The 23156-nt window shown below is 40.9% G+C and overlaps 4 protein-coding genes across 5 annotated transcripts; 2 read left to right on the top strand and 2 right to left on the bottom strand.

The window, feature by feature from the left end:
- The first annotated feature begins 439 nt into the window (after positions 1-439).
- Positions 440-7396, top strand: LOC135493832 (uncharacterized). 2 transcript variants are annotated; one of them, XM_064781424.1, is made up of 2 exons: positions 440-1206; positions 4817-7396. In XM_064781424.1, the coding sequence occupies exon 2, from the start codon at positions 4821-4823 to the stop codon at positions 6945-6947; it is 2127 nt and encodes a 708-aa protein (XP_064637494.1). In that variant the 5' UTR covers positions 440-1206; positions 4817-4820; the 3' UTR covers positions 6948-7396. The 2 variants fall into 2 exon arrangements, with proteins under 2 accessions (XP_064637494.1, XP_064637495.1); XM_064781425.1 differs by lacking the exon at positions 440-1206 and adding an exon at positions 3445-3537.
- An 80-nt stretch (positions 7397-7476) lies between these two features.
- Positions 7477-9596, bottom strand: LOC135494091 (galactose-3-O-sulfotransferase 2-like). The gene is made up of 3 exons (XM_064781841.1): positions 9524-9596; positions 9052-9256; positions 7477-8755 (listed from the first exon to the last, which is right to left on the bottom strand). The coding sequence occupies exons 1-3, from the start codon at positions 9594-9596 to the stop codon at positions 7693-7695; spliced, it is 1341 nt and encodes a 446-aa protein (XP_064637911.1). The 3' UTR covers positions 7477-7692.
- Positions 9597-12285: 2689 nt separating this feature from the next.
- Positions 12286-14190, bottom strand: LOC135493673 (large ribosomal subunit protein eL21-like). The gene is made up of 5 exons (XM_064781169.1): positions 14147-14190; positions 13603-13739; positions 13117-13229; positions 12708-12858; positions 12286-12414 (listed from the first exon to the last, which is right to left on the bottom strand). The coding sequence occupies exons 2-5, from the start codon at positions 13729-13731 to the stop codon at positions 12325-12327; spliced, it is 483 nt and encodes a 160-aa protein (XP_064637239.1). The 5' UTR covers positions 13732-13739; positions 14147-14190; the 3' UTR covers positions 12286-12324.
- A 189-nt stretch (positions 14191-14379) lies between these two features.
- On the top strand, positions 14380-21669 carry LOC135493492 (ubiquitin carboxyl-terminal hydrolase 46-like). Its single transcript, XM_064780863.1, has 9 exons — positions 14380-14420; positions 14899-14979; positions 15253-15472; positions 15840-15920; positions 16408-16526; positions 16677-16837; positions 17030-17162; positions 17410-17553; positions 17799-21669. The coding sequence occupies exons 1-9, from the start codon at positions 14394-14396 to the stop codon at positions 17898-17900; spliced, it is 1068 nt and encodes a 355-aa protein (XP_064636933.1). The 5' UTR covers positions 14380-14393; the 3' UTR covers positions 17901-21669.
- The last annotated feature ends 1487 nt before the right edge of the window (positions 21670-23156 follow it).

The raw sequence follows: 23156 nt of genomic DNA, 5'->3' as shown, positions 1-23156 counted from the left end.
TATAGATCAGTACTAATGTGACGCTAGGATTGGTGGCGCATGGTGGCGAGCAATAAAGGTACACTATCCTCTGCCACTTATCGTGAAATTTGATGAATTAACTGCCTCATTTGTCCACACAATCCACCAAACTGCTTCTATCGTGCAATAATTAGGCCAGAGGATTGGCTACAGCAAGTGTCTCGATGAGTTCAAGGAATCCTGGTGCATACTATGTTCAGCGCCTGTTACTACAGTGATGGAAGGAAATCTCTGTCAGTCCCGTAGGATTACAACTTACGTATGGCTTAAAATAAATAGCCAAATTTGATTGCTCATTATTGTTATTGATAAACTGCAGTGACCTGTCCTCTTTAGATTGGTGTGTGATAGTTCAATGACTACATGTATTGCCGCCCTGGCTAATTCGCGCGATGAGTATAGACGACTGTCTTCATATCAGGCCCATTGATTTGGCGTTGCTATGGACTCATTCTACGAGTTTTGACTGACTAAATGGAGACGAAGTGTGTTAGTAGCTGACTGACTGATCAGGAAGGTCAGATCACAGTATGGTCGGTTGGACGGACATTCATTGGTCAGACGTAGTCGGTGGTAATTCGTTCAACAGAGCAGACATTTCCATCTCGAGCGTTTCACATGGCCAGATAACCGTGTAACCTCGTTTTTTTCACCAATAACTGACGCCTGACGTGTGTTGTGAGTCGATGTCGGAGCGCATTCTAGCATACTGACATTTCAAAGGGATATTTTAATTTACACGACGTACACCAGTTCACCTCGGGGACACAAATATTACGGCCATCAGGCTAACCATGTTTGCATTCACTGGGAAGGAATCGGACTTCTCCATAGACTAAGCGTAAGCATTTCGTTAGGTGACCCTTCGTGACAAGGGAATGATTGGAAGCGTCTTGGTGATTCTTTCGATCAGCCTTGGATGAAGCAAGCGATACTTCGAATGGATCTTTCTTCAGAGTGACAGTTAACCAGTTTTTGGTCGACGCTGTTTTAGTATGATCGAACCTTCCAACAACTTGATAAAGAAGGATAAGCTGCCTTCACCTTATGAGTAAGGAAGACGTACGACACCGCGTAGCAGCCCGCTATTATCCAGATAGCAGTTAAGGTGGGGAAGTTGAACCTACATTCGAGACAAGGCCGAAGTTGCGATGCACGAAAGAAAGACAAATAAGAGCTGTCAAGGTATGATCTATTTTCATTTCAGGGTTTTTAAGGTTTTTGTCATTTCGCGAAGATGTCTTGAAAGCCGACCGACACAGCCATACCAATTCCCAGCAATTACCCATACCGAGATATCACCGATTAGATCGCTCCCTATATTCTGAAACGTTTCGCCACTCAAAAAAGCAATATAAACAAAAAAATATCAAAAAAGCTTGCAACTTTATGTGTTGTTATATCTGTTTTGTATAAGGTAAGAATGTAAATGATATATATTTTGTCCACGAAAGGCCTATCAAATCCTTTGCAGAGAATCGTATTGTGGTTTATCAAAAGCCATATTAGCACGGTAGAATAGCCGTTGTATGGTACCATTCACCCTTTGGTAAGCAGTCAATCATGTGGGATATGTGAGGACTAAAGCCTTTCCTAATACAGCAGTAGTTATCATTGACTAGATAAAATGTCATTTAAGCGAAGTGAAGTCAATACACAGATCGTATCACTACCAGAGTTTGAAAAAGAAATAACAATGTCACTGACGTACGACTTCGCGTAACTTAATCTGACCTACATGTACCATAGTTCCCCTTTAAACCAGATATCACCAAAAATCAACATAACTTTATTGTATATCGATTTTCTCACGAAGCGAACTGTTAACCACATTTCTCGCCATCAGATCCATAAGCCAAGATTTCGCTCGACAAACACAGTTATTTGCCGTTCATTCTTCTCGTGTTGATTTTCCCCCGAGCAGGCCTAAAGGAGCAGAGCGGATTTATGAAAGTACATGAACAGTCTTGTCTCTAATGATCACAACCATTTACTAAGATACGACGACATCGTTTTTATTGCTATGGCGTGTACGACTCACTTCGCCTGAACACTAGAAAAACATTTCAACTTGTGATAAAATTTGAGCCGAAAGAACTGATCATGATTGGCACATCTGTCAAATTACTGCCGACTTTCCTCCACAAAATTGGCTGCTGTGCTGAACCAAATCGAGATTTCTTGGTCAATTCTTCTAGAAAGATTCTTCTTCGCTTGTACTGGTGCCTTGGGTGCCTTGTAAGTGGTGCAATATAGGTTATTCAAGATCTTTAGGGTCATCCTAATTAGGAGATATCTCCATTGAAAACAGCCCTTTGTCGTTACTACACTTCGATATTTTGAATTTTCGCTTCATTAAAAGAATTATGAGGTTTCAGGAGTAAACTAACAACTTGAGGTTTCTCTTCAATGAACACCACATTTTCGATTTGATTGATATACTGAAGTTAGGCTGTGCATGAATAAATCTCCGCGACCTGAAAGTTCAGCCCGGAGCAAAAAATACCCAATTGTAATAGGATTTCTGGTGTGTAGATAAAGTCCATTGTGAGAAAACAAATTGTTGCCTATAGATAGATAAAGTGCACTGGCCAAAATGATATTTTAGATTAAAACTTTCACAAACATTGTGCAAATATAAAGTTCAACTAGTATTGAATCAATCTCAGCCATATGGGAGATATTCACAAAATCAAAAGTATGACAAAGTTGTTGTCTCGCCTAATACGAGCAATTAGTGTTTGAAGTGTGTTCGATTTGTATGAATATATACAATGTCGTTTTAAAGGAAATTGACAAAATGTATTATTAGTAATTTCATACTCCAGCTCGCGATCACCAAGGAAACAGTAAATGCTCCAAAATGGCCGCCAGCACTTGTATAAGTGATTCACCAGTCGGGTTACTCGTATCAGAAACCCCAATATATACCTGGAGATAGTAATCATAATGATTTGACATAGTCTGTCCTTTCGATATTGTGTCTGTTTATGATACAAGATAATCGATGAACAGAACAGGTTTGTTCTTTGTATAAGTCGGGTGGTGTACTGCGTGTCATAAAAAACGTACCCTACTTTTGATTCTTGATGTACTTTGTTTCTTGATAAAATTTGATCAAGTGCTCAGATATTGTAAGATGACCCGACAGTGTTTGGAATGCATTTCACTACTTGACACCCTTCAGATGTGCCTATTAGATAATCAATGTGAATATCATCTGGGACTACCCGAAATTTATGCCACACTTTTTGCTGTGACTTGGTTACATGACCAAGATATCAGATTTCACTCAAACGCAGTCATAAAGCATGCAAAGTAGAACATGTTTTGATTGACACGTAGTATTAGTCTGTTCGACACGAATATCGAGATTAGCTGCGGATTTCAATATAGACAACGGATTTGTTTGCATTCGTCGTTCTGTGTTGATGCGTGTGGTACTGTTATTGTCATCTGTGCATTCCCCATTTGGAATATAATATACACAGTACACAGAAACTAAGGAGGAAAAAGGTAATACTATTCCAGCCGTATTGTTGCCGATGTTGTCACTTTTTTATTGGCGATACAATGGATAGAACATATGGAATTGACATTCTGTTTCGCTCATTGACGATAGCCTCTTCCTGAGCTTCAGGGTCTTCCACTTGCCTCACCGAGCTACCTGAACCTCGTGGTCTTATAATCGGGGTATATCTTGATAGGATGGAAAAAACTTGATGCTGTGTGAGGGGAGGAACACACAACTGATCTTGGTATAGATAGCATTGGCGTTTTTAGGTTATCATATGATGTATGCTGTGGGGAAAGGCGTATATGTACCGGACATCACAGGTTAGGCGTATATCTCATAGTATAGAACATTCCGTGTATGAAACTTTCAGTGTCTATATTAACTCGGATTACGCTTGTTTGATATTGGGAAGACAAATCAAGCACAGGTAAAGTGTATGTTTGCTGTATTCCATCAACAAATACCTTCGGTTTAGTTTTGATGACATAAATAAACGATTATAAAGCCTGTGTGCGTATATACCACAGCCAATGGTTCCGTGATATTGACAGCAACCAGTATTAGATTATGAAGAGTGACCTTTAGATGTTCAAACAGGAAACATCAAGACTTGGTAACCCTTATGAGTATGGCTTCCGGTTACATATGAATTGTATGCCGACACGAGTCATTCGGCAGTCAGTTGGCAGCGAGACTGACGCAAAGATCGCAAGTTAGCGTTCGCGAACATTCCCGAGTGCTCGGCTTTGGAACGTCACTAACTTTCTTATTGTGACTATCGCATTATTCGACCCGAGCGGATTCTTGTGCCATTCTTATGCTCTGCTGCTAGTCGTTGCTAAAGTGATTACAAATTGACCGTTATCTGCCAGGTTTTCGTTCAACGATATCCTTGAACGATATCCAATATTAACTGCGCAATTTTTGATGAGTGCTAGCTGTTTTTAATCGATTTGCAAGGCCCGAATTAACCATTGGAAGTTTTTTTAGACGTCGTCAAGGTTTTTACCGCAACAATATGAAATAAAGATGGGATGGCGTCACCAGTGAGGCAGCAACATACAATGCATTGACATTTTCGATACTGATACTCAGCACTTATTAATATCCAGTTCTTCGAAATGTTTTCCGTCGCTATCGAATTATAACTTGTGTGATACTTCAGGCATGTTATACCTCTGGCTGTCGTGGGATGGTAGCTTTTGTGGAAGATTTAACCCTAGTTTTCGGTTCATTATCACCCTAGCTACATACCACTTTTTTCGTTTCTACTTTCAGCACGATGGAGCGAATGTCATCCGACGTAGAACAGGTAGACCCGCCAATTGCTCATGAAGCACCTGTAAACGATGAAGATAGGCCTCCACCCGAAAGTGACCCTCCGAGATTTGATTTACAGAAGAACCAACAAATCGATGATGCATCGGAAAAAATAGATACGGAATCGACGATTGACACTGCCGCTATGGATACGTCGGCTGAAACCGTTGCAGCTGACCAACGGCGCTATCGTCGTCCGAGTAACGCGAGTTCCACATACGAGGCTGGTGATCGTGGGCCCCCAAGGATGGTCGACAGAGAACGGCCAGTGGGGCTGAAAAAACCGCAAATCCGGCGAATGAGTAATGGAAGCTTCAACCAGGACAGTGAGCGAGGTGTACTGCCTACGAAGAGGTTGCAGAATCGGCGACGTGTGAGCCGAGGGAGCCTGGAGAAAAAGATGAGTGAAAAGGAAAGGTTGCACAATCTGAATCCGGTATCGAGGCCGGATGGAGTGTTTCTGACCGCCCCGAGGGACCAGGAGGATGTGTACGCAAGTAGAGACGACGATAGTGGCTTTGCAACTGCTCGGGAAGACGGCAGTATTGTGACGTCTAGGGACGAAAAGGGGACCATGACTATGGGTGACATGAGAGGGGATAACGAAAGCGTATCAATGTCGTACAATGAGAATATAGGGCCATTTGGCGATAGTGACTATAGCCGTGGGTTACATAATTTGAGAGAAAGATTAAAGGATTTAGAAAGCGATGTTGAAAAATGTAAGAAAGATTTCTATCAATCTGAAAAACCATCCACAGAGTCATATCTGAAATACCTAGATTTGTGTAACGATAACTTCAAATTCTGCAGTGATGTGTTGAAGAAAAATAACATTCAACCACGGAAGATAGATTCAGAAGTTCGGATTGTGGCGTTACTAAATGACTTACGAATTACCGAGGATCCTGACGTCGATCCAGAAATCCTTGGGTTCATTACAGACTTTTGGGAGAATTTGAAACAAACTTGCGATTGTGCTTTAGTTCTGAATTCAAAATTTGCTGGTAACATTTATAAGAAGCTAAAAAAGAGTTGCAGGAGCGCTAGTGGTTTTCAAGGCGTTGACCTCAACATTACAAACCAGTATACTAAGGATATCGTTGGGTACATGAACAACCTAGAGACGACTATGAGTAGTCTCGCGGCACTCACTAAGAGCTTCCAGAATGGCTTGAATTCAAATCTGTTTTCGGGGACTGGCATCTCACAAGAGGTGACAAAACGGGTAAACCATGCTCAATTCCCGGTGCTAAGACTTGTGCCAGATTTAACTGAGAAACTTGAGTTTATCTGTAAGATTGCTCATGATTGGATAGATCGCGACGAGGCGTATGTCGAGGAGATAAAGACGCATATCTTGCGAACGCGCACGCTGCGCAGAGAGCATGAGGAACAGATTCGAGACACCGCTGAGCAGAAACGGAAAGTTGCCAAATCCATGAAGCTAGCTTATCTCGTTTGTCAGAACAACAAGAAGAAGTTACAAAGGTTGGAGAAGGAGTTGGAGAAGATGCATCGGCAGGTCAGGGAGTTTACTGCTGAACGAAAAGCAAAGGACGGTGAAAGACACGCAAAAGAAAGCATGTTGGATTTCTTGAAAATTAGCATCAGCCAGACTAAGATGAATTACTCGCTTCAGATGAGAAAGTCACGCCTGTTACGGCAGTTGAAGGACTTAGAAGGTACCTTGTCTGAGATCGAGACCCAGATGGCGAGTCTTCAAGACCTCATATCAGAGAAAACTCTCCTCCGCGAGGAGATAGCAATCCGCTTAGAAGAAAATGGAGGCGTTTATTTAGACATGAAAAAGGAGCTACAGGACTTCACGGAGAATCTTCAGCATCTTTACCAGGGCTTGGCACAGTTACAAGAAACTATGTCTCAACTGGAGTTCCTTCAAAACATCAAGACAAGTCCGGAGAAGATTGACGACTTCTACGACCGACCGAGCTCAGTTAAGTTGGCGCCATCTCTGAAGGAAAAGATCAGACGAAAGAGACGCATTCAGGCGGGAACAATTGTGGTGTCTACAGCAAGATCGACGTTACCAAGACTCATTTCAGAGGAGGATAGAGACCATGATTGATGCAGGCTGTCGTTGTTGAAAGAGTATCCCGGTTTCCGGTGTAACTTAGTGGTCTCTATACCCCCAATGATATTTTTGTGTTGCCTCACAACTTGGCATTACCAAGTCTTTTATTTGGAAGACGCTGGCATAACAAAGATGGGAAACGCAGAAAACGAGACACTCTTGCTTTGTAAGATTCTTTTACGATTTTGGGTGAAGAACTTGAACCAGCAGAATCGTACAAGAATCTTGTAAGCCTATGCAATTGACGTGTACGAAGCTGGAAGTGGAATCTCATCGACAATGTCGAGCTCGGAGCAATTCGTACCGATTGTGTTGAGATTTTGTTCAGAGTGTTGTTAAACATGTTGCTACACATGTAGCCTATTTTATACCAATTTTGTAGTTTGCCATAATGTCTTGTTGACATGTCAGAAAAGAAGAAGAAATAAATATACATATCTAGATGAGGTTTTCACACAAAGCAGCGATAGGTCAAATCTAGAGACTTCATCAGAGGATATAGGAAGGTTCAATTGGGTTGTTTTACTGAGGTTTTATCTCAGGGGCATGGGGCAAGACGCTACCCTACGTCATCAGTAGGTATAACTACTAGTAGTGTCCGTTTTTTTTAATTTTTTATTCATCAAATCAAAACACAGCATCGACAACCATGAACAGACGACGGAAGCGATTAATAGAATTTCGCGTTTTCAGACATCACTTTTCTCCTCGGTCAAAACTTGCAAAGAGTTAACCACATTCACACGCTGACGTTAAAAATATGATACTTAATGAAGTAGCCTATTTGTTTTACAAGTCCATATTGCTGCCGAATCAAGCTTTGTGTCAGATCATGCGGCCCGACCTTCAGCATGTCACAGAGTTGCGGCGTCACTAAAAACTTCTGACTGAACTCCGTCTCCGGAACAAGCAAATGCACATTTGAGGCTTTGCCACAATGTTGTGTCACTACCTGGTTAAGATACTTGAGCAAGGAGACTTCTTTGTGAAACCCCGGACCAGTCTCTCGTATCTTTCGCCTAAATATCACCAAGAACCGCTCGTATAAAACATAGTCAATTTTGCTCCAGTTACGATACGTTTCCATCAAGTTCTTCACTTTTTCCTGCGTTACGCGATTTCTATTTTCCGGGTTTGAATTCAGATGGTTGGAGATCATATCCTCAAGAGACCAGCACAGCTTCCTCTTCATCAGCACCACTGATTCAAAATAATACTCCTTGATCATCACAAGGTCAAATATCCCATCCAACTTGTCCGCGAACGATGCCATTTTGTTTGGTGTGACGAGAAATTGCGACGGATCGTAACCGAATTCTCTTGCGATACAATTTTTAGTTATGGAGCGTTCTCCAAAATATCGGTGTCCCCAATAAAATTTTATATTCCTCTCGTATTTGCTAGGATTCGATAAGAACTCCGACACATAGTCACCGGTTTTGAAACCCAATTGTTGCATTTCAACATTATAAAAGAAGTTGACCGTTGATTTGAATTGGCTAAAAGGCTCCCGAACTGTGGCAAGATAGATTGTATCATTCGGCATAATCTTTGCCACAGATGTTGCGTTGAATACGATATGATGTGCCAAAATGTTCGGCTTCTCTTCGCTTGGTAGCACCATTGTTGGACGGAGGGACAGCGGCCATCCTATATGACCATCTTCTCGTTTTGGCAGGGCAAATTTGAGACCATGTTTTAATCCATATCGCACTATAATGTTTGAAATAGTCGTCGAGGCGCACTTGTGGACCTTTAGGAAAAGGATGTTTTGTTTTGGCAGGCAGCGAGCAGGCTTGTATCTGAAAAGGAAATAGTTTGATAGGGCAATTTAGATTGTCATGATTTGTAAATAGTGTACTTAAGCTTAGTTTACACTACAGCGGGAACCTTGAACCGCTGTAGCCGAATCAAACCCCCGGTTCAATTCAAGTATCCCCTCCCCACTTTTTTGTTAAAGCCTCCAGTTGCATTCGCCTATTGGTCTCACTCACTGGACCACTCGGTCCTCCCGGCCTCCTCCATGCTTCCATGCATCTCGAGCGGAACGCGCGACATACCTAAGAAGTACTGGGCGAAGATAAGGAATTAATCTAACCTTGATGATAACGATAAGTTTAAAAAGGGAATCCGCACCAGTTCGATTGGGTTGGGGTCATCCAGCACCACGGAGTCCGTAGTCGCCCAGAGCATTGCAAGTGAGAATGTACTGAGGGTCACAGTAGGAATCAGGAAGCAGAGGGTGTTCCTGCGAGAAGCCATTTTCTGCAGGAGCGACATCATGACATTGATTACGACTTGGTCTGAAACGAGAAGATGCACGAGAGTTGTGTAATACGTACGGCACAAATTTACAACACAGTGATGTTGAATGTTAGAAGTCATAAATACGCAACATGTCGAAAGGTCAGGGATAAATGGGCATAGAGTTATCCGAACTATAAGAAGCGGAATATCGCCTCACCAATCTATCCACGAGAGCGGGTGTGGAAACTCAAAGATGGCTCTTGATTTCAGGCATGAGGACGTCAAAATTTGGTCATACACAGCTGCCAATAATAATGTCTTACCGGTCACTGTCAACTTTCCTGCATCTAACCTTCTGCATCTGAACCATTTCCCAGTCCTAAACCTCCAGATCATGTTGTCACAGAGAGCGGTGATTATGTCCATGAACATTTTTTGAACAGGTATTGCAACCCCATACCATCCATGTGAACCACTTTGATGACACGTATCTACTTAACAGCTTCGCGTTATATAACCATTACTTATCACCTTAACACCATCACTTTCCACCTGTTTAACCGTCTTTACGAAATCGTTTGGCCAGTTCATCGTTACTGGAGGAAGTGCCACGTACTATATTGGAACTGCAAAGGCGGTGTGTCACCATTTCATTGTATTATATGCCCAGAGTCCCTTTTCTCATGCGCAATTTTCAACATCATCAATAAATAAATACCTTTTGGGTTATTTTTATTACTAGTTTGTGTAACACTCACATCAATACTGCCATTTACCACAAGAACACTGATTTCTAAGTAAAACAAAGCATTGTTACGCCACTAATCAGTCGTGGGACGTGAACACATGAACTCCCCTTATATATTAATATTGTAATATGTTTTGATGATATTACATCAATATTTTTATTCTTGCATCGTCACGTGCCTGTGACACCATCCGGGACTTCATGGTGGTCAGTTTTGGCACAAAGATTTTAATCTCTCTAAATGATGGAGGAATTAAAAAGCATTAAACTGCTTCTATCTGCTTGGAGAATGAGCTGGCATGAGGAAATGTCCGGTGATGACGAGACTTATACAACGCCCATATATCCATGAACTGAGTTTCGCAACGGTCCGCAAAACGGTTGAAAAATCTAAGTTGGGCAGGTTTGGTGCGAGTTCTGATTTATGAACCCAAGGAAGTTTTATAAAATGTACCATAGAGCTATGTTAATAGCTTCATGATGTATAAGGCGGATGCTAGCAAGGACGTTTGGTAGTACCTCAATGGTAAAGCTATCCAACTGCTCAAAAACACTAACACTCACCTTATGTCTCGTCCTCTATTGAAAGGTGGAATCCATATTTCTAAGCGTTCGTTGTATAATTATAAATCAAGGCGAATAGTCAACCTCACATTTGTCACACATATGGTTGAGCGATATGTATAAGAAAAAAAGGACCGATACCAATTATACCAGCCATGGCCTGACGAACAGGCTGATAGGGTCGCTAATAATAGCTAGTATTCACGTCCGATGACTGTATAGTCGACTGACCACAAGTTACGTAACTACTTAATACATTTTATTGTTCAGGTATTATTTCACTGTGTAAATCTCTAGTGTCAACACACCCTGGCGCAGAGCGTGGGCCACGACACTCGCCGTAATTTCAATCACTATTGTGTGTTGGTAGCCTCTTCCATTACAGAAAGGGTGCAGGGGTGTCTAGTTTTCATACTTGCATATTTTTGTTGAAGATCCAGATACATAAAGTCGCATATAATATAAGATGAGAAGTTTATTGGCAAACCGGGATTGTACTATTAATCCTGCTTTTATGTGATTCGCCGATCACGCTCTTGCGTGAATTTACACAATCACCGCAGGAGGAGAGGGAACATGATAGAAGTGTTTAAATACTTTAAATCCAGTCGGAACTATCACAGCCTATCCCTAACACCGGTGTAACATCTGTGGTTGTTCCCCATGTTTCAGTGTTTCCAAACAATAGGCAGCTAGAGAGACCATGACTTTTCAATAGGGAGGATACACAGAAAAACTTGTCAATCGATTTTTGAGCGTTCCCAAACAATGAGGGGAAACACTCAAAAACAGAAACACTCAAAAACATTACACCGGTAGCCAATGGCTTAACTTGAGAAGTTGCGATCGTCAAGCAACTTGGGAAAATACATCTTCTCAAGAAGAATTGTGAAGGACTGGAATAGCCTCCCAGCAAGTGTTTCTTTCGTTTATATGTCGATCGAAGACGATTCGACAGAGCTATGGATATCACGCTGGTACATGCTCCTGCACAACTGGATTCATGGATGGTGCCGTTCTGTTGGAGAAATCTCTGCTCTTGGATAACTCGTATAAAATTGCATGTGCAGCTCTCTGCGGGTCCGATGGGGGGTTGGGAGTTGGGGTCCAGCAGAACACGGGTGTGTTCCATCTGTTGGGTACCAAGGACACCGGCACAACCATCCTTCATGTACATCAACTATGCCATTGAGTGAACTACACCTGGATCACATTCACTGGCACACCAGGTTTCATTAGTCGTAGTTCCACCTATCATAAAACCCCGAGTTTTTTCAAGACCCGTGTCTTCGCCGTGTGTCAAAAAACCTGGGGCGCACTTACACCTGTCAGTGGTGTTAGATAATGGTTAATAGGCCCGGCGACAGGTGCGCTGTAGGTAGGGAGCTCTCCTGTGTTTCTTTCCCATTGGAGGGGAATTTCGCACGCAATACCGAGGCAACTACAACCGCGCCATCTGTCGCCGGATCTTGGAACTTGCAATTGCCGTGTCTATTCAGATTCCACCTATCAAAAAACCCGTGTTGAACACGGGTCTAAATTGGCCCCCGATTAGCACCATCGAGCTCGATGGGGCTAATAGACACGGGGATTTGACACACAGGTCTATTTAGGCACGGCAATTCATAGGTGTAAGTGCAAAAGACACGGGGATTTGATAGGTAGGTGGAAGTACGACTATTTTTATGGCCACTCTGATGACCTCACAAGAGATGGTGACATGAAGTAGGAGACAGATGACTATCCCAGAGGGAACAATATCAAACTCCAGTATATCTTTTAAATATTTTTTTATTTTACAATGTATACAGTTTATGCCACAAATTCATATGGAATTGGCTCAAACACCTGAGGAAGGTTCCCTTTCGTCCGCACAAAGTGGGCCTTTCGGGGGCCTTGGGGCTGAAATGAAAATTAACTCATATTTAGCAGACTTCAAAAGAAGTTCCTTCCAAAAAACTGAAGATCAATTCTAACCTGGTAGTTAAGCTGATAATGGTTGATGAATTAAGCTAAACTATACATTTTCAACCTTACCACAAGCCTTGGGGAAAACTGTTACTTTTTCTCCTCTCCAAGACCATTTTTACCTCGAGGGGGACCTCAACTTCTCTTTTCACCAAGACCAGTTTTGCCACTTTCACCCAAAGCTCTAGATCTGGCCTCGGAGAACTTTATTCCTACTTATTACTCACCATTCTCTTGCACTCAGGCTTGATGCCCTTCTCCCTTGCCTCCCTCTTGATAACCTCATTTTTCTTGACTCGGTTGAGGAAGTCCAGCCTGCAGTTGGAGTGCTTGACATGCTCAATGCGCAGGTTGATACGCTTGGCTAGGATCTTGCCCCTGAAATTGAATACAACACAACATATTAACTACAGCTTAAGATTTTAGCAGTAAGTCTAATTTGAGTGAATGCTCTTGATCACCATCATGCACAGAAACATCATGAGGGAACCTCCACTGAGTTTTCTCAAGGCAAAACCATCTCTGCTAAGCAATATGTAATGATCTATCTGTTGGAGAGCAGTTTCCCAAACTAACTTTTGGAGAGTTATGAATAGCTCGCCCTGCACAGCCTCCCCCTACGAGTAATTCACACACCTCACTCTCTTGTTGACAATGACACCAACAGCGTGTTGTGTGACGTTGTATACACGTCCGGTTCTGCCGTGGTAGGATTTATGTGGCATACCCTTCTGGATAGCACCATCACCCTGGAAAAGAATGCAACAAAAAAATAAGCACTGCTCCACAAAAAATAAAGTATTATCATTTTCTTATTACTCTATATGCCTTACTGGGAATATAACTACACCTAGCAATAGATTAGGTTTTTGCTGTCGAATCTTGTGAGTCTTGTGAACCTATACTGACATTCACAGTCGCACTCAGTTCTGCTTTGGTGAATACCCTATTTTAGATTACATATATGTATATTCAACTAAATATTTCGTTACTTGCTCTTGCTCTTTTGGAGTGCTTTTATCAACTGTCTATGGCTCCTAGTATTATTTGACACTAGGAGGCATAGACAGTTAATTTTAACACTTTCAATTTGAATTAAACATCATGGCCTGGAAAATGTACCTTAATGTCGACAATGTCTCCACGTTTGTAGCACTTCAAGTACTTGGAAAGATGAGTCACTCCCTTCTTCTTGAATTGACGGGAGAACATGTACCGAGTACCACGGCGATATCCTTTGGGGTTTGTCATGATGGTTTCTAAAAGACAAAATATGATATGAATAAGAGACCGAGTGGTACATAAACGTATTCTTGTGACTGAAATGAGAGACAACCTGTTATCGACATTAAATTCCCATACTGTGGGGTTCTATGCATATCACGTGTGCATCACAATATTCTGAATTCAATGCAATACTTAGCAGATTCATCATGTACATGGTGCGTGCGTGCTTTTGTACACGACACGCAGGTAGACTACACCGGCAAAACGTGCACCAACAAAAACACATTCGTTTCTGCTAATTGCTTCATTGATCGTGGCTAGTTAGCCTTTTTCTCTTTCTTAATATATTCATTTGATTAATCATATAAGATAATGTAGTAAATATTTATTCTTTGACAGCAGAAAAGGGTAGAAAGAGGAGGTTTTCAACCACACACACCTCAGTATTTGCCACCAAGTTGGGAAAGGCATGGAGAAACCACGTGACTAAAAACGAGATCAAAAATATTTTTTCGACTTTATATTTCAGATTTCTCATAATATGAGAATTAGAAAATTATCATCAAACTTTTAACCATAACAATTATTATGGAAAATGACCTTTCTAAATGGCTTTTTTTCCAAAAATCAGCGAGTCCCATGATGCTTCTGGTGTTTATCGGTGAAAATATGGCGGACTGTGGGTAATGACTTCGTGTATACGCAACAAAATGGTACGAATACTCCTTTCAAAAACCGAATTCCACTTTCTTATGTGTACACACTCAAAGCCTGTGTTGTATTGATCACAAATATATACAGTGTCATGCATGTTTATCGAGCGTAAAGTGTTGTGTTTCCTACTTTCTTGTGACAGGAGTCGGGTTTTTTAGTTTCCTCTTTCAGTTTTCAGTTTTGACATGTCTTCACTTTTCAGCATACTAAACACTGCTAAAAGCCCTGGCTTCAGTCTCATGTCGCATTGGCATACAATACATTACGATACTTTAGTACTTTGGTCCAGGATATGACGATGGTATGATTTCCGCATAACTGACCGAACAGCTAACCCAGCCAGCAAATGATGTAAATCATTCTGATTATGCATGATGAATTACGACAACTTTTGGAAGTTCTCCGTTTCTCAGAAAAAGGTGTGAATCCTTTTCATTGAAAAGCTGATTGTAATCAAACACTATCTTATATTTGCAGGGTGCCAATGCTTCACAGCTGGAGAAGGAGATCGGTTCAGAACAATTTCCAGCAAATGAGCATTACTTTGGGCTAGTCAATGTAAGTCGGCACCAGTCCGTATTCAATTTTTTGAATTCTGTGAGTCAGACTGCCTTTAAAATAATGTAAAATAATGAAATGAAAATAATGTGAAAAAATAAACCTCCGACCAAAATCAGTGACCATTTCTATTGCAGTATAAGACTAGTTCCTATGTCTGTTGGTTTTCAAGGTGATTGCTACCTGACGGCAGCCTTATTTATGTTCATATACTTTATCATCAAAAATGGTCATCTGTTTTGCTCTAAGTTCGAATATTTTTCACATTTTCAGTTTGGAAATACCTGCTACTGTAACTCTGTACTGCAGGCCCTTTACTTCTGCCGGCCATTCAGGGAGAAGGTCCTACAGTATAAACAGCAGCAGAAGAACCAGAAGAAAGAAACACTACTGACATGTCTGGGCGACTTGTTCTATAGCATAGCCACCCAGAAGAAGAAAGTTGGCACTATTGCACCCAAGAAGTTCATACAGCGTCTGCGGAAAGAAAATGGTAAGGGAATGCAGAGATCCCAACCTTACCTTCGATCACGGGAAACCACATTGCTATGGATCATTTTAGCGATGATTATTTCATATGCTACTTGTATGACTGACTGCATTTGGGGTATAATGTCGTTTTAAACTCCTCGCACAAGAAATTCAATGCACACGTCATGGTTTCCTAGGTAGAAGAAGCCTGTACCGTGCATGAATGCTGCAGAATGACTTTATGCCAAATCATATAATCAATTGAGATATTCTTGAGTTGGTCTCCAGAAAGTGGGGGAAAAGCTGGAACAGAATGAGTCTGACTTAGTCCTTGAAAGTAGAGTTCTTTGTAATGTACTAATCCTGATAATTTTTTCTGTGTGTTTCAGAGGTGTTTGATAATTATATGCAACAGGATGCTCATGAATTCCTTAACTATCTTTTAAATACGGTGGCTGATTTACTGCAAGGTGAGTTCAGAATTCCACCTTTCTGGGTATATAGAACCCTTTCAGTGCAGCCTTGGTAAGAAATAGAGTCTGACATGTCTGATCAGGCTGCAGTACTGTGAGATACTTCCAGTTCCACCGTGACAAAAATCAATAATGTTGTTATTTTATGGATTTTACCAGTGTGTAGGAGGATGGTTCATGAATGATCGATAGACATTGGATATTGCTCTTTTAGATGTTGTTACTTGATCGCAAGAATCATTCACTATTCAGTATCTGCAGTGAAGTGATGGAGATCACTTGAGCTGCTGGAAGTGGCACTGATCCTGGGATGCCTTCATTCTGTTACTTACGTTCATTGTGACACTTTCTTAATCATTGTCATCGACATGAAATTTGGTAGTCTCTTTCTAAAAATATACTCAGTTGATCATCTTTGTTAGCAAATCTGCTACACATGCCTAAACGTTTATTTTAAAAGCCGTTCATTCTGACATTTTTTCAGCTGAAAAGCAGGCAAACAAGCCAAACAAAGGACCGGAGACAAAGCCGGAGTCAACATGGGTCCATGAAATTTTTCAAGGAACTCTCACCAATGAAACTAGATGTCTGAATTGTGAAACAGTAAGTTAACAGTCCATTTATTCACGTTTTGCACCTGACTCTTTTCTTACTTATTTTTTACCTATTTTATGAATAATCGCCAGAAAATATCTAGGATTATATAATTACCCTGAAATGTTTGATCTTCATATATTCCATCTCTACTTTCAGGTTAGCAGCAAAGATGAAGATTTCCTGGACTTATCCGTTGATGTTGAACAAAACACATCAATAACACACTGCCTGAGAGGTTTCAGTAGTACTGAGACCTTATGTGCTGAATATAAATATTACTGTGAAGTTTGCTGTAGTAAACAAGAAGCTCAAAAGAGGCAAGTGTCTTTTTGCAATGACCATGTTCGTTCATTCTGCCGTGTGGCCCCATGATGAAGTGGCTCATGAAAGAAAACACTAAAAATTGGCACTTCATTTTTGTGTCCTGAAAATGGCCCAGTTTTACATCTTTTCTCAGATTATTTGTGTATTTTGATCCTCCATATTGAATGATGTATTTTTCGTTGCAGAATGCGAGTCAAGAAACTCCCTCATATTCTTGCACTGCATCTAAAGAGGTTCAAATATATGGAGCAGCTCAATAGATATACAAAACTCTCCTACCGAGTAGTGTTCCCGTTAGAACTTAGGTTATTTAATACGGTAAGTCACTCAACACAGAAATCAAAAAGTATTTTTCTTACCATTTTAAAAACCTCCGTATAATGGACATGTGACAATAGACGTGTTGTGTCATAAGAGGCAAAAACTTTAAACAAATCTATTGACGTGACCATTGGATATGAAGCTGTCTGTCATCTCTCTCTCCTGTTACCATTTGTGTCGTTCTGATGTCATCTGAGTGAAAGCAGTTTATGCAGATGTTCTAGTTTTCCATTCAATATTCCAGTCTGATGATGCGTATAACCCTGAACGGATGTACGACCTGGTAGCAGTAGTGATACACTGTGGTAGTGGACCTAACCGAGGCCATTACATCAGCATCGTCAAAAGTCACGGGTTCTGGTTACTATTTGATGATGATATTGTAGATGTAAGTCTTTAGCTTTTGTTCTTGTTGCCATGATAATCATTGCGGGATCCCGACGTCACCTTGCTGGGGTGGTGGCCATCGGAAACCAACATGGGCCTTGGACTGGGACGTCTGGTTGCCAAATCAAACGGAAGAGGCACATGATTCGCAGAAATATGTGGTGTTCACTCTTGTTTTTTGAAGTTCACTTACGCATGTACATGAAGTAGATGACTGTCTCTTTCACAACTATTTCTTCTTTTCAGAAAATTGATGCCTCTGCTATAGAAGATTTCTATGGACTAACTTCTGATCTCCAGAAAAATTCAGAATCTGGCTACATTCTGTTTTACCAGTCACGAGAATGATCTTTGTGATGCCAAACTCATTTCTCATGTTCTTAATCTGTTATGGATTATCAGGGTATGACGCCCTGAGATTGCTCAGGTCTCGCTTGTTTGATAGATTGATAGATTGGTTAGGATGCACTGGTCTTACAAGATTGATAGCACCAATGATCTATTGGAAAGGCCTATTCAGAGAGCTGACATGTATGTGGGGCTAGGGAAAAAGGGAAAAAACCTTCAAAGTATATATAAAAGCAAAAATCTCAATAAATAAGTGACAATATTATGTCCATTACACAGTAGCCATTTCAATCAATACGTTTAAACTTGGTCTGTCAACCTTTCAAAGGACTGCAGAGGTATGCCATGCCCTCTGCTCTTACAGGAATCAATCTTGTCACACAGCCTGGTGTTTGAACCACTGTGGCCAGTTGAGTGAATATTCCAGATACGGGCCAGAATAGACTTGCCCGACTTTAAAAATAGGGTTGGCTGGCTTTTCATTTTGTGTTCATTGGTGTGAAATCTTTGTGTTTTTATCACTTTTTACTCAGAAGGAAAGTTCTCGAGTAGCACTTTCAAGAGTTTTAAGTGCAGTATGCCTAAGCTGGACTTTTGTCTATCACCTTCACATTTGTTGTTGTAACTAAAATGCCAGAATTCAAAGTGGTTTTCGCTCCAACTATTGTTTGTTTATGCATTAGTGGCATAAATGGGAATGGCTAACAGTGTTATGTATACTAGTCTCCGGGTCACTGTTATTCGATGAAAGGGAACGAGTGCACTGTTACTAAGCAGGTGATCATGTCGACATGTATTTGAAATGGAGAAAGAAGTTACAGTTGTAAACACCAGATGTCAGGTGTTATCATATTCTTGCAAAGCATTGGAACACTTTTATATCCCGTCGTTAATGATTCAGTAAATGTAATTTCATCTACTCACATATGTTAATTATAATAATTATAACATGTATACTAATTGATTGTCATTCAAGGAAAAGAAAAAATTGATGGGTCATTTTCCATCTGGTAGACAAATTTGGAAAAGTTTGTTATGAATATTAAAAGCATGACTGGCGGTTTAAGTTTGTTCAGGTACACTGACTTGTGCTGTGTCACTGTGTTCTGTATGTTCAATCAAAACGCGATAGGATCATCGATTTGTAAAAAGCATAGAGTCAAAATGGTTGCATGATGGGGACATTTCTTGTGGGTTCACTTTATGTTGTCCTTCATTGGTGTCGTACTCCTCAAAGATGGCATTGGTTACTTAGAAAAACCTCTAGTCTATAAAGCGGACTTCAGTAATCTGGCAAAGTATTTGTTTCTGATGAACATCATGGCATTGATAATTATATTGATCAGACCTCTAATTGGAGTGTTCTGGCTGCAAAGCAAACGTGCAGACTGCTTATTATGGATGGGGGTTTTCTTCCGTAGAAATGTCTAAAGGTGATTGTCATCCGGGACCGCAATGGTTTTTATGGGTGTTACTGTTATGTACCGAATATTTGAAAAAGAAACTTGCGGTAACTAACGCTATTATCACAGTAACCATGTCACTGTTATCATCTACTGTAATTTCTTCTAGGATCTGTGGTGGAATTTTGCCTTTGCCGAGTCTTGAGTGTCGGTTACTTGATCATGAGTTGTAAATACATGTACCTAAACATCGATCGTGTTAAGTGTAGTCTGTGTACTGTACTACCAACAATAAGGTTTGTTCGATTAGGTATTTGTTATCAATAATTGACCATGGTGTCACAAATTTGGTCAAAGTTAATTACATGTAAATGATATAGTTTGACTTCTTTTTTTTTGCTGATTTTTTGAAGTATCAACCCAGGATAGGTTTATCACTCTGTCTATCAAGGGTTGGAATGATTCAAGCTGGTGAATTTAATTTCAAATTGTACACTGTATTCTGAAATTTCATTAACCATGTGCAATTATGTCATCCTTTTTCTTATAATCATCCAAGCGTGTGTTAATTCATGATTGGCTCTCCATCCTGGTGGTGCTTCACTTCAGTCTGTCATCAATCTTGCAGAGTATTAGTCAATGTATTGTTAGTCGTCATAGACTACAGTAAGCATCAATGTTAGTCATCATTGACTACAAAACCTGCATATTGTGGGCTGAATTGTGCGAGACTTGAGTGATTGAGGTTTCACTGTTTCAACATCCCCATCAGTGTCTGTTCTTATGATAGGTGACAATCTTTTCAACTGACAACAACGTTTCTGAGCCCGTCCCGATGTTCACCAAATATGTATGTTGTCAGTAGTAGTCTTGTAATCATTCTCAGTTTAGAGGCCTACCTTGATATAAGTTAGGGGAGGGGGTATTTATCGAGGTCAACCCATATAGAACTTGAAGAGAAACTAGCGGACATGACAACTTCAGAATTTGTAAAGATAGATGGGAGATGCACAAGTCCACGATCTCACATAATCTGAGTCTGGCACATTATCCGATATTCTCTCATTTTGCCAGTTTCAAAACATTTCATGTCCGATTGCTATCGCATTGCAGCGCTTTCATAAAGCATGATGACATATAATCGTTGATCACAGACCTCAATAATGGTCAGGTGAAACATGGGCTGACAGGTATTATTGAACATCGAGACATTTTGATCCTGGTTCATGCCTGCACTACTGGATGCTAAAGTCTGATTCATGTGCTTTTAGATATTGTGGGGTAGGGTGGAGGGAAATCCCCTGACTGTGCTGAGTGTGGCCTAAGTCACTGTAGTATGTAGATAATGCAATTTGCTATTGTTCGTATATTTCACAAGTGGCCACTGTTAATAGGTAAATAATGTGAATTCTGTCTCTTTTTTGCCCACCTATCGATCACCTATCTCTATGGCAGTTGTCTGCTAATATACTATATATTGTTGATCAATTCATGTGCCAATTCACATATTCTGGGGGTACGTTCCTTAATGTCACGTTGTGTGGGCCATTTCATGATGGCCATATTTTCAAATGTTTAGAGAGCATTGAACTAGAGCACTGTGTGCAGAGTTTCCCGTTTGATGTTATTTATTCAAATGTATGCTGGGTGTCCAAAAAATGTAGAAATATATTTCCATCTGTCAGGGGAACATGTATTTCATCACTTGGTCAAACTTGTGCGACTATTCTGACGTTATACTTACCTGGGTGATCTGAACTCAACCCCACTGCAACCGGTTTTCAGTGAAGAAAGCTGGGGTTGATATTTCTTTGTGATATCCAGTATTAGCAGGTAGTGTGTATATAGATAGATACAGCAGAAACTGCCAGAAATAGCCTGCAGGACCAATCCCGCACACCAAGAAATCTCAATCCAAGCTTTAGCTTAAAAATCAATTACAGTTGTGGTGCTCAGAAAGAATAATATGGAGGGATAATGCTTGGTTTATGAATACTGGAGTTGTGTCACATAGATGCACAATCAGACTTGACATGCATCACGTGATGCACAATCTTGCTAGTTGTGTCACAAAGATGCACAATCATGTTAGTTGTGTCACAAAGATGCACAATCAGACTTGATTTGTGTCACATGATACACAACTGTATAACTTGCATGGATTCACAATCGTAACACAGTGACTGCTGTCTCATGTTGTATATACCAGTGTACATTTTATTGTATTTATGCTGTAAATAGGCAAGACGTTGCCAAATGCCTGTAAATTACCAAATGCTTGGTAGAAATAGAATCATGCTTTTGTGCTATATATTATACCTCGGCATTTTCAAATTGTTAAAAATAAAACAAAGAAAAAACTTTAATTTAGTTCTTTTGTTCATTATTTGTCATGAATGCTACCACAGGATCACGATTCTGCACTTGTTTCATAGATGAGCTGTCTGATTTTGAGCCCTTGAGTTGTTGGTACCAACAAACCCCTTTGGGTCCCTTGTCATCTGAAGGCTTTGTGTCCATAGCCGGTCCATCTGCAGTTTGCGTTGTTCCATTTTCGCTTGTGACCTTGTGATGAGCCAGGCACCAATAGACATTCCCATTGTTTGTTCCACATAACGTGCTATGAAGACAATTGGAACAATGCCACAAGTCTAGAAGTTCACAATGGAACAGCCAAATGATTACTCTGTGCAGTCCATTCAGTCATCCTGATCACCCTTCCTCTATGGCGACAAGACTTGGCCGCCAGTTTTGGACTGAATCTGAGGATATGCAGCTTAATGTCAAGATGTACACATGTAGGTGTAGAAGGGCTGTTACTTTATCGGTAGTCTCCCTGCATTCCCTTCCTTTCCCACGCGTCAACGTTGCGACAACTTTAACATTACACTCACTCATGGTTGTCGCACGAGACACGCACTGAAAGCCATTGTAATGGAAGACCAGGTGTTCAATGAGTAACGGTCCCAGGGATGATGACCTGACCCAAATGCACAGTGCATGTTGTATGGAGAAGGATAACCTGATCCTGAGGTTGGCACTATTGATTCAGGCCATCATTCAATTACATTGTGTGGCCACCCGTTCATGATGGTCTGTCCAAGGGATTTCCTGGCCCTTTGTTTCAGCGGTGAAAGGAGGAGACTTTAGGGCTGATATTCACCGCTGATAAGTCAGCATGTCCCAGGTACACATACTTCAGGTACATACATAAGCTACCTGTGGTACACAACCTACTTCAAGTAGGCTACTTCAGTTGCCAATCATGAAGAACTGCCATTTCGATGTCAATGAAGAGTTACCAACAGTATGGCACTTGTCTGGTGAATCAATTTATCTCTTTTGTGTGTCTGCTCGACAAACCCACTCACATTATTCATATTGATTGCCTCTTCAAACGACTTTAAAAATTTGAAGGATTCATAGCAGTTTTTGCACCGGTCTGCTTTATGAAACCAGGCTGTTCGGTCTTATAGAACTAGAAGATGGGTTCATTTGGCAGATGGTGGAAGTTTTGGACTTGGAAAGTATGTACGTGTTCACTGTCATTCTGACCGACTCAATGAGCTTGGCGAGTAAACTGAACCCGGGCTGGATGAAGAAGACATGTTTCCCCATCCTCCAATCCATCGGTGAAGTGATCTACATCCCCAGACATGCGGGGATTAGATACAATGAAAGGGCGGACTGGCTGGCTGGAAAAGCAGAGGCTTTTGGGAGTCTCACAATGGGGACTGGTGACACCCTTCATGCACTTAGACAAGGAGTGGTGGAGGAGCAGTGAGCAGACCAATCAATGTCCATGGCCAGACAGAGGGCAAAGGAATGCAGATGGGGCAAGGACGCCAGTGTA

Source organism: Lineus longissimus, chromosome 9 (assembly GCF_910592395.1).
Source record: "Lineus longissimus chromosome 9, tnLinLong1.2, whole genome shotgun sequence".
NCBI classification, from domain to species: domain Eukaryota; kingdom Metazoa; phylum Nemertea; class Pilidiophora; order Heteronemertea; family Lineidae; genus Lineus; species Lineus longissimus.
Note: the sequence above shows the minus strand (reverse complement) of the source record. Positions and strands in the feature narration are given on the sequence as shown.